At 40.7% G+C, this 16,726-nt stretch overlaps 1 protein-coding gene across 2 annotated transcripts in view; it reads left to right on the top strand.

Annotated features, from left to right (window-relative positions):
• poldip2 (polymerase (DNA-directed), delta interacting protein 2) overlaps positions 1–10,605 on the top strand; it is a 34,002-nt gene extending 23,397 nt beyond the window's left edge. For both annotated transcript variants that reach the window (XM_061918816.1, XM_061918817.1), the window contains exons 6-11: positions 1,867–1,974; positions 2,140–2,276; positions 2,388–2,414; positions 4,861–4,986; positions 9,591–9,670; positions 9,752–10,605. In XM_061918816.1, coding sequence (XP_061774800.1) covers positions 1,867–1,974; positions 2,140–2,276; positions 2,388–2,414; positions 4,861–4,986; positions 9,591–9,670; positions 9,752–9,866 — 593 coding nt within the window. In that variant the 3' untranslated portion in view covers positions 9,867–10,605. The remainder of the gene's footprint in view (positions 1–1,866; positions 1,975–2,139; positions 2,277–2,387; positions 2,415–4,860; positions 4,987–9,590; positions 9,671–9,751) is intronic.
• The last annotated feature ends 6,121 nt before the right edge of the window (positions 10,606–16,726 follow it).

Raw genomic sequence — 16,726 nt, forward strand, 5'->3', positions numbered from 1 at the left:
ACGAATAAAGTTGCCTTGCCTTGCCATATTGACCTCAGCATCGGACTACAATGGGGGGACTTGCGCAATGCTTATCTGGTGACGTCACACTTGAAAAAAACTTTATAAATTGGGCAAATTCTAAAGAGCCTTGTTTGGAAGAAGTAAAAAGGAAGGCAATATTGTTTTATAAATTTCTCTGCTGTGCCTGCATGGTTTGATTTCAAATTTCCGGGACTTATGCAGACCCTAAATACACAAAACCAGGTACCAACAGGTAAGAAAAGTTGGTTTTGCAAAATAGGTCCCTTTTAAGTTGACCTCGTTTATTATGGACAACCAGTCTTATGATGACCAACCCAAGTCCTGGAGCCTCATGTAACAACAGTTGTGTGGCTTTCCTACTAAAAATAGATGTAACTTTAAACCCAGAAAACAGCGTACACAAATATCCATCCATCCATTTACTACCGCTTATTCCCTTTCGGGGTCGCGGGGGGCGCTGGCGCCTATCTCAGCTACAATCGGGCGGAAGGCGGGGTACACCCTGGACAAGTCGCCACCTCATCGCAGGGCCAACACAGATAGACAGACAACATTCACACTCACATTCAAACACTAGGGCCAATTTAGTGTTGCCAATCAACCTATCCCCAGGTGCATGTCTTTGGAGGTGGGAGGAAGCCGGAGTACCCGGAGGGAACCCACGCATTCACGGGGAGAACATGCAAACTCCACACAGAAAGATCCCGAGCCTGGATTTCAACCCAGGACTGCAGGAGCTTCGTATTGTGAGGCAGACGCACTAACCCCTCTGCCACCGTGAAGCCCCGCGTACACAAATAAATATTTTGAATTATTAAAGTGTTCTCATGCATAAATCCAAGCACATTTCTTTGTTACATTGTAAAATACTTGGATTTGGATGCCGATATGTGCATGGCTTTGTGCATGGCAAGAATTGTTTGAGCTCAGCTCATCAAAAGTCAGTAGGAGGTTCTTCTTTCTTGTGTTCGGAGTGAACAGAAGAGTGATTGTCAGCCTGACGCTGCCATGGCGCAGAGAACTGAACACAGACTGAAATTTAAAAAAAAAAGTAAACGGTCATGTCAGGAGGAAAGTGAGGAAGACGATAGGTGTGCGTGGCAAAACTGGGGTAAATTAGTGCTGCACCTCATTTGAAAAAATAGTTACAACAATGATAGGGACAACTTAAAAAGAGGTGGGTGACTGATAATCCCCAATATAAATCAGTGTAATTTATAACATGTTTATACAGTAGCCTGCTCACATGATCCAGATTACAATTCCATGTGTCAGGAGGCAGCGCACATTTCCACGTCAACGTCAAGTCTTGAAACATCTCAACTTTGCCGTGAAAAAGCAGACTTTTGTGTGTACGTAAGCTTGTTACATGAGGCCTCTTGTCCACCAAGTTCTTATTAATTAAAAGTACCCACTTATGCTGATTATGTCAAGGACCATTTCTGAAAAATCAATAGGTATATGACAAAATGTGCTATAGTATTGTTGCTTGCATGTTATTACGAAAGCTGACTTGATGTAATTTTTTAAAGTCGGTTCAATCAAAAAAAGAAGTCCCGGAAAGGAAGTGCTTGCTTACTTAGTTTAAAGTCTTGGCAAGTGATCAAAAGGCCCTTTTTTGTGGTACACTTCTCAGCCGCTCTTTCAACCTTTCCGCAACTAACAAAATGTATTCATTTAAATTTGGGGGAAAAAATGGTGTCGTCAAACAAGATTCTTTAAAATCTCTCGTTTTACATATGCGTCTGGTCAAAGTCACAGGTAGTATCAAGCAATAGCTTTTTGGGACATCGACTTGAATATGTTCCACTGGTAATTGTTGTGTTTCTGCCTTTCTCTCAGGTCTGGATTATGTTAGTCATGAAGACATCCTGCCTTACAATTCTGCAGAGCAGACTCCCATCCAGCATGAGCTGTTCGAACGCTTCCTTATGTACAACCCTACTAAATGTAAACACACTTGTGCCTCACTTGAGCTATCAGCCTCATTCTTTTCCAAGATTGTCGTCATTTTTTCTGTATCGTGTGCTTTGTCATTTTAGAGACTGGTCATATCTCTGTCTCTAACTGAACAATTATTGAACATGCCTTATTTTTTTTTGCTGTGCACCTTAGCGCCTCCATTTGTAGCCAGAGACACTCTAAAAGCATGGCAAGAAAAGAATCACCCCTGGTTGGAGCTCTCTGACGTCCACAGGGAGACCACCGAAAACATCCGGGTCACCGTCATCCCATTCTACATGGGCATGAGGGTAAATAGTGAACATGCACTATTATGAACATGTGCTTCCCTTTTTTATGCTGGTGTTTTTCTGTCTCCATATGCACATATTTGTAATACTTGTGATTCTCTCTTCATTCAGGAAGGCCAGAACTCCCATGTGTACTGGGTGAGTAGAAAAAAATACACAGGCCAGCTAACTAAATCAATAACTTTTAACTACAGTTGTGGTCAAAAGTTTACATACACTTGTAAAGAACATAATGTCATGGCTGTCTTCAGTTTCCAATAATTTCTACAACTCTTGTTTTTTTCTGATCGAGTGATTGGAGCACATACTTGTTTGTCACAAAAACATTCATGAAGTTTGGTTCTTTTAGGAATTTTTTTATGGGTCTACTGAAAATGTGACCAAATCTGCTGGGTCAAAAGTATACATACAGCAATGTTAATCTTTGGTTACATGTCCCTTGGCAAGTTTCACTGCAATAAGGCACTTTTATTAGCCATCCACAAGCTTCTGGTTGAATTTTTGAATGTTGGTTTTGCTGACATGGACTTGTTTATTCAGCATTGTCCTCATGTTCTCAATGGGGATTAAGTCATGACTTTCTGAAGGCCATTCTAAAACCTTAATTCTAGCCTGATTTAGCCATTCCTTTACCACTTTTGATATGTGTTTGGGGTCATTGTCCTGTGGGAACAACCAACTACGCCCAAGACCCAACCTGCGGGCTGATGATTTTAGTTTGTCCTGAAGAATTTGGAGGTAATCCTCTTTTTTTCATTGTCCCATTTACTATCTGATAGTAAAGCACCAGTTCCATTGGAAGCAAAAGAGGCTGAGAGCTTAATACTACCACCACCATGCTTGACGGTTGGCATATTGTTCCTGGGATTTAAGATCTCATTTTGTCTCTTCCAAGCATATTGCTGGGTATTGTGGACAAACCGCTAAGTTTTGGTTTCATCTGACCACAGAACTTTCCTCCAGAAGGTCTCATCTTTGTCAATGTGATCAACAGCAAACTTTAGACGAGCCTTAAGGTGTCGCTTCTGGAGCAAGGGCTTCTTTTTTGCATGGCAGCCTCTGTCCATGACGATGCAAAACACGCTTGACTGTGGACATTGACAACTGTGTTCCAGCAGCTTCCAATTCATTGAAGACCTGCTCTTTGGTGGTTCTTGTTTGACTCTTGATCATCTTGAACAATTTTCTGTCAGCAGCAAGTAATAGCTTGCATTTTCTTCCTGATCATGGCAGTGACAAAACTTTGCCATGCACTTTATACTTACGAACAATTGTCTAAACAGTTGCTCTTGGGACCTTAAGCTGCTTTGAAATGGCTCCAAGTGACTTTCCTGACTTGTTTAAGTCAATTATTAGTTTTTTTTCAGACCCGAGCCGAGTTTCTTTGACTTTTCTCATTGTCGTGTTTATAACCGGGTCTAATGACAGCGCCACATGAGCTCTTTTTAAATGGGCTCAGAGAAGTCAACAGGTGTCGTCAATCATAACCACTCACATGAAGCTAAGAGGCCATGCCATGAAGCTAATTTGATTTGATTGTAACTTTTCTACATCACCAAAATTGATCATGTATGTTGCTGTATGTATACTTTTGACCCAGGAGATTTGGTCACGTTTTCAGTAGGCCTAAAATAAATTCATTAAAGAACCAAACTTCATGAATGTTTTTTGTGACAAACAAGTATGGGCTCCAATCACTCTATCACAAAAAAAAAAGAGTTGTAGAAATGACCACGACTGTATATTCCATGTAATATTTTGTGCATCCAGTTAGAGTCAGCTGACAGGTTATACTTCTGAGCTGTTCACCTTTAAAAAAAATAGGTTCAAATCTTGATGTTTTTTAGCCTGTCACTTTGTAACTCAGTTTACCTCCATAGATTTTCTTTGGGATTAATTTCCGAGGATGGATTAGTCCTCTCCATGATTTTGTTATGCTTCTTTTTGAGACACTCTCTTTTGTTGCACCTGAAGACCCATTTCAGTGTTCTGGCTGTGACCAGAAGATTTTTTTCCATCATTCTTTGGTACATGTTCCTGTTCATTGGCCCCACAATGTGGTGAAGAAACAGTAAAGCAAAATGGTTCGACCTCCATGTTTGACAGTAGGGATGGTGTTATATCCATCATTTATCTGCCTCAATCATGCTGAGTTTATGCTGAAGAGATCAATTCTAAATTAATTTCCTTACACATTTCCTTCACATTTCCTTAATATTACACCAAGAATAGTCTTTCTCATCAAGCTTCTTGCCGATGGTCTTGTAGCCCATTCCAGTTTTCCCCACAGCTCTCTAGTCTTCACCATGGGGATGGAGAGGTTGGAATGAAAGATAAGGGTGTCTTTTATCGCATAACAATTGGAGATTAAGATAACTTTTCTCAAGATAGGACTAATTTGTGTACTTCCTGGGCTCAAAAATGGTCAGAAAAGTTGCTAATTGGTATGCGATCTGGAAAATTCTGAAATGTTCATACCTGTTTTAGTTGGTAAATGTACAAAATCAGCAGGGGTTCAAATACTTATTTTGCCCACTGTTTCAACTGACAGCTTTTGTGTCAACTGTGTGTTCTGTTTTGTAAGTGGCGATACTGCATCCGTTTGGAGAACCTGGGCAATGAGGTGTTTCAACTAAGAGAAAGACACTGGAGGATCTTTAGTCTGTCCGGCACCCTGGAGACGGTCCGAGGACGTGGCGTGGTCGGCAGGGTCAGAGCAACACTCTCACACTTTGACATACAAATAAAAGTATATACAATGGAACCTACTTATGTCGACCAACTCAAGTCCTGGTTAACCGTGATCCTTTTTAATAAAAAAAATTGTCCACTTAAGTCGACATACCGCTTTTGTTGACATATTTGAGACCCACAGAAGGTTATTTCTATGAAAAACTGGTCAGCTCAAATTGACATGTATTGTTAACGTCATCATTGCTGCCAAGCAGCCTGCAACATAACTACAGCATTGAAACATGCGCACACTGACTTCTTGTCCAAAGCTTGAAAATAAAACCATGGTGCAGTCGTCCCTTGCCAAATAGCGCTTCAAAGTTTGCTGCTTCATTCTTATTGCTGTTTTTTTGTGTGTAAGAAAATATTTTAATTTTCAAAGTTTAACCATTTATAACCATAACAATGGCTAAATTCCCTAAAAAATATCAATACTATAGTAGTAACGGCCACTAGATCAGACCACACCAATCAGGGTGTGCTGTTCGTTACTAACACTATTTCTTTTACTAGTATGAGTGATCTAATAACTTTTATGTTCATTTCAACACCGAGATGTTTAACGTGGAACATAACATTTGATTTGGTTGTACCTCAACATGACCGTGTCGGAAGCACAGCACGTTTAATTTGGGTGATATATTTTTACTAAAAATCACCACACTAAAACAAATTTGATATTAAATAGATCAGAGCAACATCACACAGCAGTCATACATGCAAGTACTTAGAGGAAATAATGAACAATCGATGATTGAAATGACCAGCCTCATATCCATCAATACCCCATTTGTGGACAAGGAGATTACAGCCATCGAAGCACATTTAATCTCTTTATTAACTTGCGCTAATGCGAACCAGTGACAAAATTCAAAAGACCGGCCGTAACTGCCCGCAAACCGTGAGTCTGAGCTAACAAACACAGTTTAGCTAATGCTGCTCTGTCTCGGCCAGGGGTGTCAAAGTCATTGTACCTCAGGGGCGGTATGGAGGAAAATGTATTCCCACGTGGACCGGACAGGTAAAACATGGCATTATAACTGAAAAATACAACTACGACAACATCAGATTGTTTTCTTTGTTTTACTTCTGCCCAAAATAGAACAAGCACATTCTAAAAATTTACATATCACAAATAATCCTCTTGATAAAACACTTAAAGTTAGTTGAAAATTCTGAGGAATAAATTGGTGCAGTTTCAAAAACACAATGAAGAACACATTGAATTTAGACTTAATCTCAGCGTATCTACAAAGCAATTAAAGGGGAACATTATCACAATTTCAAATACAACATCCAGTGGGATGTTGTATTTTTGTAAGTTTTTTTCAAAATTTTACCGGTCTCTAAATATCCCTAAAAAAAGCTTTAAAGTGCTTGATTTTCGCTATTTGCGATGCGACTATCCATTTCCCTGTGACGTCATACAGTGCTGCCAATGTAAACAAACAAAGGCGAATACCACAGCAAGATATAGCGACATTAGCTCGGATTCAGACTCAAATTTCAGCGGCTTAAGCGATTCAACAGATTACGCATGTATTGAAACGGATGGTTGGACTATGACTTTTTAAATACACCAATGGTGCAACTGGACACATCCTCAGTGATGTAACCTAGGATCACAGGGGGTTTCGGGTCTTTCAACAATCAGACCCCTCCCCTAGGCGACCCAGCTAGGGTTGATCAGGCCGCAGCCTGTGTCCAGGTAGCGCTACTGCCCTACATGCCACGCCTCTCCCCTCCTGATCCACAGCCACCTTGATGCCACTTCTGCTGCATCTGTGACTAACTTCATGGCCCTTTGCTGGCTGGCCCCTGTGATGCCAAGCATTCTGTAGGCCCTGCAGAGAGATTTGCCCACAAACCCTCGACATCCCACTTCAACAGGCCGGCACATCGCTCGCCACCCATTGCTCCGACACTCCTCCACAAGCTGAGAGTACTTTGCGCTCTTCCTCTCATTGGCCTCCTCCATACGGTCATCCCAAGGCACTGTGAGCTCCAAGAGGATTACCTGCTTGGAGGCCACTGAGGTGAGCACAATATCTGGCCTTAGTGTTGTTTTCGCAACCACGTCAGGGAACTTCAACTGCTCTCCCAGATCAACTGACAGCTCCCAGTCGCGTGCTGTTGCCAACAGACCAGAAGAGTTGTTCCGGGCAGCCGGTGTTGACTTCTCCCCAGTTCTGATGAAGTAAACGGATGGTTGGACTGATGAAAGTATTGAAGAAGAAACTGAAGCTATTGACCGAATAGCTATTGACGCTATTCATAGCCATAGCATGGCCGAATAGCTGCTTTAGCATCGCCGGTAAAATGTGCGGACCAAACGATCTTTTGGTCCGCATGCTTTGGCATCTTGTGACACTGGAGCAACTTAAAGCCGTCGATTGGTAAGTGTTTTTTTCGCATTAAATGTGGGTGGAAGGAAACGTAATATAGTTGCAAATACATCTGCAGGTTGTCCATACATCTCTGTGCCATGTCGGCTTTAGCACCGCCGGTAAATAGCATGTTAGCATTGATTAGCGCAGCATGTTCGCATCGATTAGCTGGCAGTCAACATCAATAAAACTCACCTTTGTGTTTTCTGTGACTTTATAGTTGCAAATGCATCTGCAGGTTATCCATACATCTCTGTGCCATGTCTGCTTTAGCAACGCTAGTAAATAGCATGTTAGCTTTGATTAGCATAGCATGTTAGCATCGATTAGCTGGCAGTCACGCCGCAACTAAACGTAATATAGTTGCAAATGCATCTGCAGGTTATCCATACATCTCTGTGCCATGTCTGTCAACGCCGGTAAAATATGGAGACACTTTGGTACATTCAATGGGGGTCTGGCGGCAGACACTTTCGCATCTTCGGGCCAGTTGTGCAACTTTAATCCCTCCCTGTTAGTGTTGTTACACCCTCCGACAACACACCGACGAGGCATGATGTCTCCAAGGTTCCAAAAAATAGTCGAAAAAACGGAAAATAACAGAGCTGAGACCCAATGTTTACAATGTGTTGAAAATGAAAATGGCGGCTGTTTTACCTCGGCGACGTCACATTCTGACGTCATCGCCTCCAGTGCGATAAACAGAAATGCGTTTAATTCGCCAAAATTCACCCATTTAGAGTTCGGAAATCGGTTAAAAAAATATATGGTCTTTTTTCTACACCATCAAGGTATATATTGACGCTTACATAGGTCTGGTGATAATGTTCCCCTTTAAACTTTAAATCACAGCCCATCTAGGATTAAACACAATAAAGCATAAATAAAAACTATTCTATGTATTAACTATCTCATTTGTCATTTCCACTGTTCACTGTCTTTAAATTTGCACAGAAGACAATAAATTTAACAGAACTATTTCAAGGTGCAGTGTCTCATGCAGCATCTTAAGTGGTGTTACCAATTGTTAATTTGACTCCTGTTTCTTTTACGTTGAGTCGAGGGGGAGGAGTCGCAGCCGCGCTTTACCGTGTACCTCTTGCTTGGTGCCCTTGCTCGCGCCGGTATAAACTATTTACTTGCCTAACAAAATTGCTATTGCGACATCCAGTAGACACAAAAAGAACAGCAGTTTCTTCCATTTAAAAATTCAGCTCCATTTTACACTTAGCAAACTCATCTAGTGGGCCGGATTGGACCTGTTTTGGCCGCATGTTTGACATCATTGATCTGATGTTACACACACACACACAAACACGCTGGTCTCATGAAACATCTCTCAAATGGATATGCCAGATATTTAAATTTTTTATTTTTATTTTTTAAGTAACACAATATTACTTCCCCTAGTAATTAATTGCATTTAATAGAGTAGTTCCGTTAGTAATTCAATTCCTTTTTTTTGGCAAAGTAACAAGTAACTATAACAAATTTAAGTAATTTTTCAAACACTGATCGTGATCACTGATTGGCTCAGTCTAAGGCAGAATTACTATATTGGATTAAACGATTGTAAAGGTGACTATGTTGACTCTCATAACGTATTAAACATGTCTCAAATATGTATATATATATTTTTTAACATTAGATTTATGACTAGTAATTCGTACTCCGCAAAAAATGATCTACCACAGTCATGCCCATAACCAATTAACTGCAAAAAAACAAGGACTTACTGTAATATTAAACTGGATTCTACCACATCAATCAAACCAATGCACCGTTATTTTATTTTAGGTCGTAAGCCACCAGATGAAAGATGCACATACTAAAGGCTTCATTGTCATACAACGAAATGATCAAATAATTTCTGGTAAATAAGACATATCATGAAAACAGACTATTCCATGCCAAAAATATGGCCAAATGGATACAAATCCTTGATAATTGCAATGTTTCTAAATGTCTCTGGCCAAAATCGCAAGTAAGGGAACAAGCAAAGGCTTTTTTTTTTTGGGGTCATGTCAACAACCTTTTATTTAAACGTCAGTCTGTCCAAGGGTGTCAACCTAAGCTGATTCCACTGTTATATTTTTTCAATTATTCTTTTTCCACATCCAGACAAAAAATTGCATATTATCTGTGTCAAACACAAACTATGTTCAAATTGGCACGTTTGTGTTTGGTGTCGCAGGAACCGGTGTTGTCTAAAGAACAGCCAGCATTTCAGTACAGCAGTCATGTCTCTCTGCAGTCCCCCAGCGGGCACATGTGGTAAGTTTCTCACAATTCAATATGTTTCCATAGACAACAGCTGTGTTACATTAAATACGGTCTTTGGTGATTTATGTTTAGGGGAACATTTCGTATCGAGAGGACGGACGGTTCTTGCTTCGATGTCCGCATTCCCCCTTTCTCCCTCGAGAGCAACAAAGATGATAAAGCTCCCCCTGCAGGCTACACGTTCTAACTGCACATGCTCACCATCATCCTGCAAGGCCTCCTCTCCTCCCTTCTATCATTGCCTCAGATTAAGTATCCAAAAAAATGTAAGCTTTCCTCTTTGAGTGTACAAACTAAACATGGAAGCCTGTGGGGGATAAAAAAAAGAGGAACGTGTGGAAATAGTGTTCCAAAGCAGAGCAGATTCAGGTTGTTTTTTGCAAATGCAGCAGATTGTCATGCAACAACTTCACGTGGGTCTGTTTTTGAAAATTGTAATGTTCACTTTTTAGCCTAACCTTATCGGTCTCAAATGACTGGGAACTCTGTTTCTTCCCAGTTTAACAGTTACCTTTGGGCAAAAATCCCAACAATAATTTATTATAACTTGGTTGGCATGAATTAATAACTCTATATCCCTGCCAAATGTTTGCCTTTTTCTTGGCAGGTGTCTTTAGTCCACTGTGAATAATTGATAGAAGACTGTTATTAAACAATTTACAAGTGAATCAAAACGCATGATGGAAAATGTGCAGTGATCAGATGTTGTCTCCAAACACCAGAAACTTGGTGAAACCAGCCAAGACTGTACTTGAATGCAGACAGTGTGTGCAATGTCAACCTTTGGCAGCAAAACTTTTTTTTTTTTTGTAAACACAAGGCCAACTGTTTGACTTTAGTATACTTTTGTTTTAAAACTACTCCTATGGTTGAAATACTGTAAATAGGAATGTAATTATAGGCAAATAAATACGTTTTCAAAAATGCATGGTGCCAATGCCTTGTTTACTATGCATGGAGATCGTGTTGTATTGTATCGTGATGGAGTTTGCCACCACCAAGCGTCACCACTCGCCACACTAAACCCGCATGCGCAGGGGAGGTCCACGGACTGAGATGGCGTTGCAGTCTTTTGAGTACATTCACACTGACAAGTACGGCACAAAATACCAAAATGATGAGCTGTCTTTATCTTGGGCTGTAAAGGGGAAGAGGAGGGACTAACTCGAGTTGTTGCAATTCCCTTTTTAAAGGGGAACATTATCCCAATTTCTGAAGGGTTAAAACTAATAAAAATCAGTTCCCAGTGGCTTATTTTATTTTTCGAAGTTTTTCTCAAAATTTTACCGATCACGCAATATCCCGAAAAACGGTTTCAAAGTGCCTGATTTTAGCCGTCGTTATATCCACCCGTCTATTGTCCTGTGCCGTCACAGCGTGATCACACAGAAACAAACATGGCGGATAGCACAGAAAGGTATAGCTATATTAGCTCGGATTCAGACTTGGATTTCAGCGCCGTAAGCGATTCAACAGATTACGCATGTATTGAAACGGATGGTTGGAGTGTGGAGGCAGATAGCAAAAACGAAATTGAAGAAGAAACTGAAGCTATTGAGCCATATCACGACAGACAGTGGCACGGGAGGAAGCGAGGACGAATTTAGCAATCGCCTTCTAACCAACGATTGGATTGTGTTTGTTTGGCATTAAATGTGGGTGGAGGGAAAGGCTGGATGCAAATATAGCTACAAATGAGGCATAATGATGCAATATGTACATATAGCATGTTAGCATCGATTAGCTTGCAGTCATGCCGTGACCAAATATGTCTGATTAGCACACTCCACATAAGTCAATAACACCAACAAAACTCACCTTTGTGCATTCATGCACAACTTTATAAGTTTGGTGGACAAAATGAGACAGAAAAAGAAGTGACGTAAATCATATCCAAGGGGTTTACCTCGCTCGTCTGCGGAAAGAGACTGCCGTCGTCCCTGAATAGCTCGCACTCGGGCAGATTCAGTGGTGGTTTATTTTCCAATATTGCAGATTTCGTTGACTTAATCGTTGGAAATGCATCTGCTTTGAGTGTCGCAGGATATCCACGAGGCATGATGTCACCAAGGTACGGGAAAACAGTCGAAAAAACGGAAAATAACATAGCTGATTTGACTTGGTGCGTGTAATAAGATTGAGAAAATGGCGAATTGCTTCATGTTGTGACATCACGGGTAAAAGGTCATCGCTCGACAGGCTATCAATTGAAAGGCGTTTAAATCGCCAAATTCACCCTTTTAGAGTTCGGAAATCGGTTAAAAAAACATATGGTCTTTTTTCTGCAACATCAAGGTATATATTGACGCTTACATAGGTCTGGTGATAATGTTCCCCTTTAAAGGCGAGAAGAAAAAGTGGAAAAATAATGCGGTTTGTTTACTGAAAATATATCTTCTAAGAAAAAAAATGTTTTCATTCATTTCACTTCCATTTTAATGTGAGTATACTTTAATTTAATTTCCTTATTTACAGTGTCAGTTATATGCATAAAAGCAGCCTGTTCTGGACATATTTCAAGTTTTGAATCCATTTGACAATGATACGATATTTGTTGTTTAATCTCAAAGTTTAAAATGTTTAAATTGCAATCACAATTTAATAGCGTAGTGAGTGCAACATCCGGGTACTGGCAAAGCACTGTATTTTTTGCACTACTTGGTGTGTATGGAAGTGCGAGAATTGGAACGCAGCCATTGGTTTTGTTGCTAGGCAAAGTTAAAAGGTTGAGTTAATGTTATTATTCCTAAACTCTCATTGGCTAAATAAAAAAATGGCTAGCCACACCCACTAGCTGTTTAAAGGCCTACTGAAATGAGATTTTCTTATTTAAACGGGGATAGCAGGTCCATTCTATGTGTCATACTTGATCATTTCACGATATTGCCATATTTTTGCTGAAAGGACTTAGTAGAGAACATCGACGATAAAGTTCGCACTTTTGGTCGCTAATAAAAAAGCCTTGCCTGTACCGGAAGTAGCAGACGATACGTGCGTGACGTCACGGGTTGTGGAGCTCCTCACATCTACCCATTGTTTACAATCATGGCCACCAGCAGCAAGAGCAATTCGGACCGAGAAAGAGACGATTTCCCCATTAATTTGAGCGAGAATGAAAGATTCGTGGATGAGGAAAGTGAGAGTGAAGGACTAGAAAAAAGAAAAAAAAGACGAAGGCAGTGGGAGCGATTCAGATGTTATTAGACACATTTACTAGGATAATTCTGGAAAATCCCTTATCTGCTTATTGTGTTACTAGTGTTTTAGTGAGATTATATGGTCGTACCTGTACAACCTAAAGGTCGTCCCCGCACCTTTCTTCAGCACCAGTCGACGGGTGGTGGCAATGCCCATCTATGCCCTTCTTAAGGGACCCTCTTCGAAACACGATCTTTCGAAATGTTCGCTGCATAATACACTGTACTTTGTGTGTGTGGTCCAATCCAACCGTGTTCGCTTGACATCTCTGTTACATAGTAAAGCTTGACTGTCATCTTTCGGGAATGTAAACAATGAAACACCGGCTGTGTTTGTGTTGCTAAAGACGGCCGCAATACACCGTTTCCCACCTACAGCTTTATTCTTTGACGTCTCCATTATTCATTGAACAAATTGCAAAAGATTCAGCAACACAGGGTCCATAATACTGTGGGATTATTCGATGAAAACAGACCACTTATAGCTGGGAACGGTGCTGGAACACAATGTCCTCTACAATGCTTGACGTCACGCGCACGCGTCATCATACCACAGCGTTTTAGAATGATACTTCCGCACGAAATTTAAAATTGCAATTTAGTAAACTAAACCGGCCGTATTGGCATGTGTTGCAATGTTAATATTTCATCATTGATATATAAACTATCAGACTGCGTGGTCGGTAGTAGTGGGTTTCAGTAGGGCTTCAAATGACATGCTGACTGGGCGAGTACAGGAAGTCACTGATGAAAGTATGTGAAATAAATTACGAATTTAGTTACCACAGATTTTGCTTAAGGACTGTCCTTATTATAGAAAGGAGGAAAAATAGAAGTTACATTTGTATAATTAGCCCACTTTTGGAATTTATCCCTGTAAATTTTTAGTAATCCAGTTGTTGTATTTTCATAAATACACTGGATACACAGATATTGCACCGTCCTGTTTTAAGGAATAATGTGTTAATACCTGCACGAATTGATCAAAAATATTGAGTGTTGATACCAACATCGGTACTATAGTGATGTGCTCGATATTATGTGTAAGTATAATATTTTCGTATTTGCCTAAAATATGTGTCTAGTGTTTTATTTGTGTATACAAGTTCTTGCTATAGTAAAAAAAATACCGCCGAGGGGGACAAATGGATGGATGAAAAGTGATGCTAGTGAGATGCACTTGACATTTGTCTGGTAAGTTTAAAAAAAAATGTTTGTTTGGTTGCCGGAAATCTGTGTCATGTTTTAAAACATATCAACGTAGAAAAATCATTTGATATCTTCTCATAAATATCCAACAAAAATATTGGCGATACTGGCACCTACTTGGTATCTAATTAATTCCAACATTTGCAGTATCGCCCGCACCTTGTGCAAACTTAACACCGATTTTGATTAAAGGCCTACTGAAATGAGATTTTCTTATTCAAACGGGAATAGCAGGTCCATTCTATGTGTAATACTTGATCATTTTGCGATATTGCCATACTTTTGCTGAAAGTATTTAGTAGAGAACATCCACGATAAAGTTCGCAACTTTTGGTCGCTAATAGAAAAGCCCTGCCTTTACCGGAAGTATGTGCGCGTGACATCACGAGTTGCAGGGCTCCACACATATTCACACTGTTTATAATGGGAGCCACCAGCAGTAAGAGCTATTCGGACCGAGAAAACAAAAGTTTCCCCATTAATTTGAGCGACGATGAAAGATTTGTGTTTGAGGATATTGATAGCGAAGGACTAAAAAAAAAAGGAAAAAAAATCAAGTTAAAAAAAAGGCGATTGCATTGGGACGGATTCAGATGTTTTTAGACACATTTACTAGGATAATTCTGGGAAATCCCTTATCTTTCTATTGTGTTGCTAGTGTTTTAGTGAGTTTAATATTACCTGATAGTCGGAAGGGTGAGTCCACGGGTGTGTTGAGGCCAGTGTCTGATGGAAGTCGACGGCAGCAGTATGGACGGCACAAGCTCAGCTGATCTCCGGTAAGAGGTGACTTTTTACCACAATTTTCTCACCGAAAACTGCTGGTTGAGATTTGGTCGGGATCCATGTTCGCTTGACCGCTCTGATCCATAGTAAAGATTCACCTCCGGGAATTTTAAACAAGGAATCACCGTGTGTTTGTGTGGCTAAAGGCTAAAGCTTCCCAACTCCATCTTTCTACTTTGACTTTTCCATTATTAATTGAACAAATTGCAAAATATTTATCAACACGGATGTCCAAATTACTGTGTTATTATGCGGTTAAAGCAGACGACTTTTAGCCGCGAGTCGTGCAGCGTTAATATTTCCTTACAGTCCGTGACGTCACGCGCATGCGTCATCATTCCGAGACGTTTTTAACAATAAATCCGCGGGAAATTTAAAATTGCGATTTAGTAAACTAAACCGGCCGTATTGGCATGTGTTGCAATGTTAATATTTCATCATTGATATATAAACTGCGTGGTCAGTAGTAGTGGGTTTCAGTAGGCCTTTAAGGACCGACCTTATAGAAAAGAGGAAAATAGCAGTTACATTTGTATAATTGGCCCACTTTTGGCATGTATCCCTCTTAATTATTAGTAATGTAGTACACTGGATACACAGAGATTGCACCCTCCTGTTTTAAGGAATAATGCTTCAATACCTGCACCGATCGATCAAAAATATTGAGTGTGGATACCAACATCGGCTCGATACTATAGTGATGTGCTCGATATTTTATGTGTAAGTTTAATATTTGGATTTGTTTTGCCTAAAATATGTGTCTAGTGCTTTATTCTTATAAAAAAAGTTATGACTATAATAAAAAATTAAAAAATACTGTTGAGAGGGACAAGCGGTAGAAAATGGATGGATGACAAGTGATACTAGTGTGATGCGCTTGATATTTGTCTGGGAATTTTAATAAATAGTTTTGTTTGGTCGCCGGGAATCTGTGTCAAGTTTCAAAACGGGTCTCAGACAAGCGCCCCGCGAGATGTTATTTTGCGGCCCCCACCTTAATATGAAAGTTTAATGTCAGTGCGGCCCGCAAGTTTTATATGTATGGCGCTTGACAGCGTTGTGTTATTTGGGTCCAAAATAACTCTTTCAACATTCTGGGTTACCTACCCCTGTGTTAGTGGAAAAGCGGCAAATGAGTGAAAGCGACTGAGACATTGCCATGGAGACGAGGGTTTTCCCACGACATATTTGCTAACTCTCCCGGACTCTCCGGGAGACTCCCGAAATTCAGCACCTCTCCGGAAAATCTCCTGGAAGAAATTTTCTCCAGAAATTCAGCTGGAGCTGGAGGCCACGCCCCCTCCAGCTCAAACACGCACAGTTCGAAGCATTTAAATTCATTTTTAAAAACGACTGCTATTCCTCATCCTTTTCGACCGGACGACCGCGGAGAATTAAAGTAGGAACACTACGGAGGCAGAAGTTCATTAAGAGGGGCGGACTCACCGGCTCTCAGCCATGTTTCCGTCACACAGATGAAGTCAAGTCCGCAGGAAGTGAAGAAATCCTTCAAGATAAACGTTTTGTTTGTCAAAGATCTTATGTTCACAAGACCGAACCTGGCAGGGGCCAGCACGTCCAAGGGCGCAGCTAATCCAGGTGGGGCCCGGACACACAGCCCGCAGGTGGCGGGGGAGAGGAGCAACGAGGCGGGAAAGGAAGGCAGGAATCCGGCCAGGTGAAAAAGCTGACTGGGACATCGAAAAACCAACATCGAAGTTGATCACATCAGTGGGAGAGGGGCAAAGATCCAACAGTGTTTGGCGGTCATACACAAGCAGTGAGCTGACAGAGACGAAAATAGGGTAAAGCACATACTGGCGCCATCTTCTGGAAACTCGGAAGTGACGTTACT

The sequence above is a fragment of the Nerophis ophidion genome, linkage group LG13 (assembly GCF_033978795.1).
Source record: "Nerophis ophidion isolate RoL-2023_Sa linkage group LG13, RoL_Noph_v1.0, whole genome shotgun sequence".
In the NCBI taxonomy this organism is placed as follows: domain Eukaryota; kingdom Metazoa; phylum Chordata; class Actinopteri; order Syngnathiformes; family Syngnathidae; genus Nerophis; species Nerophis ophidion.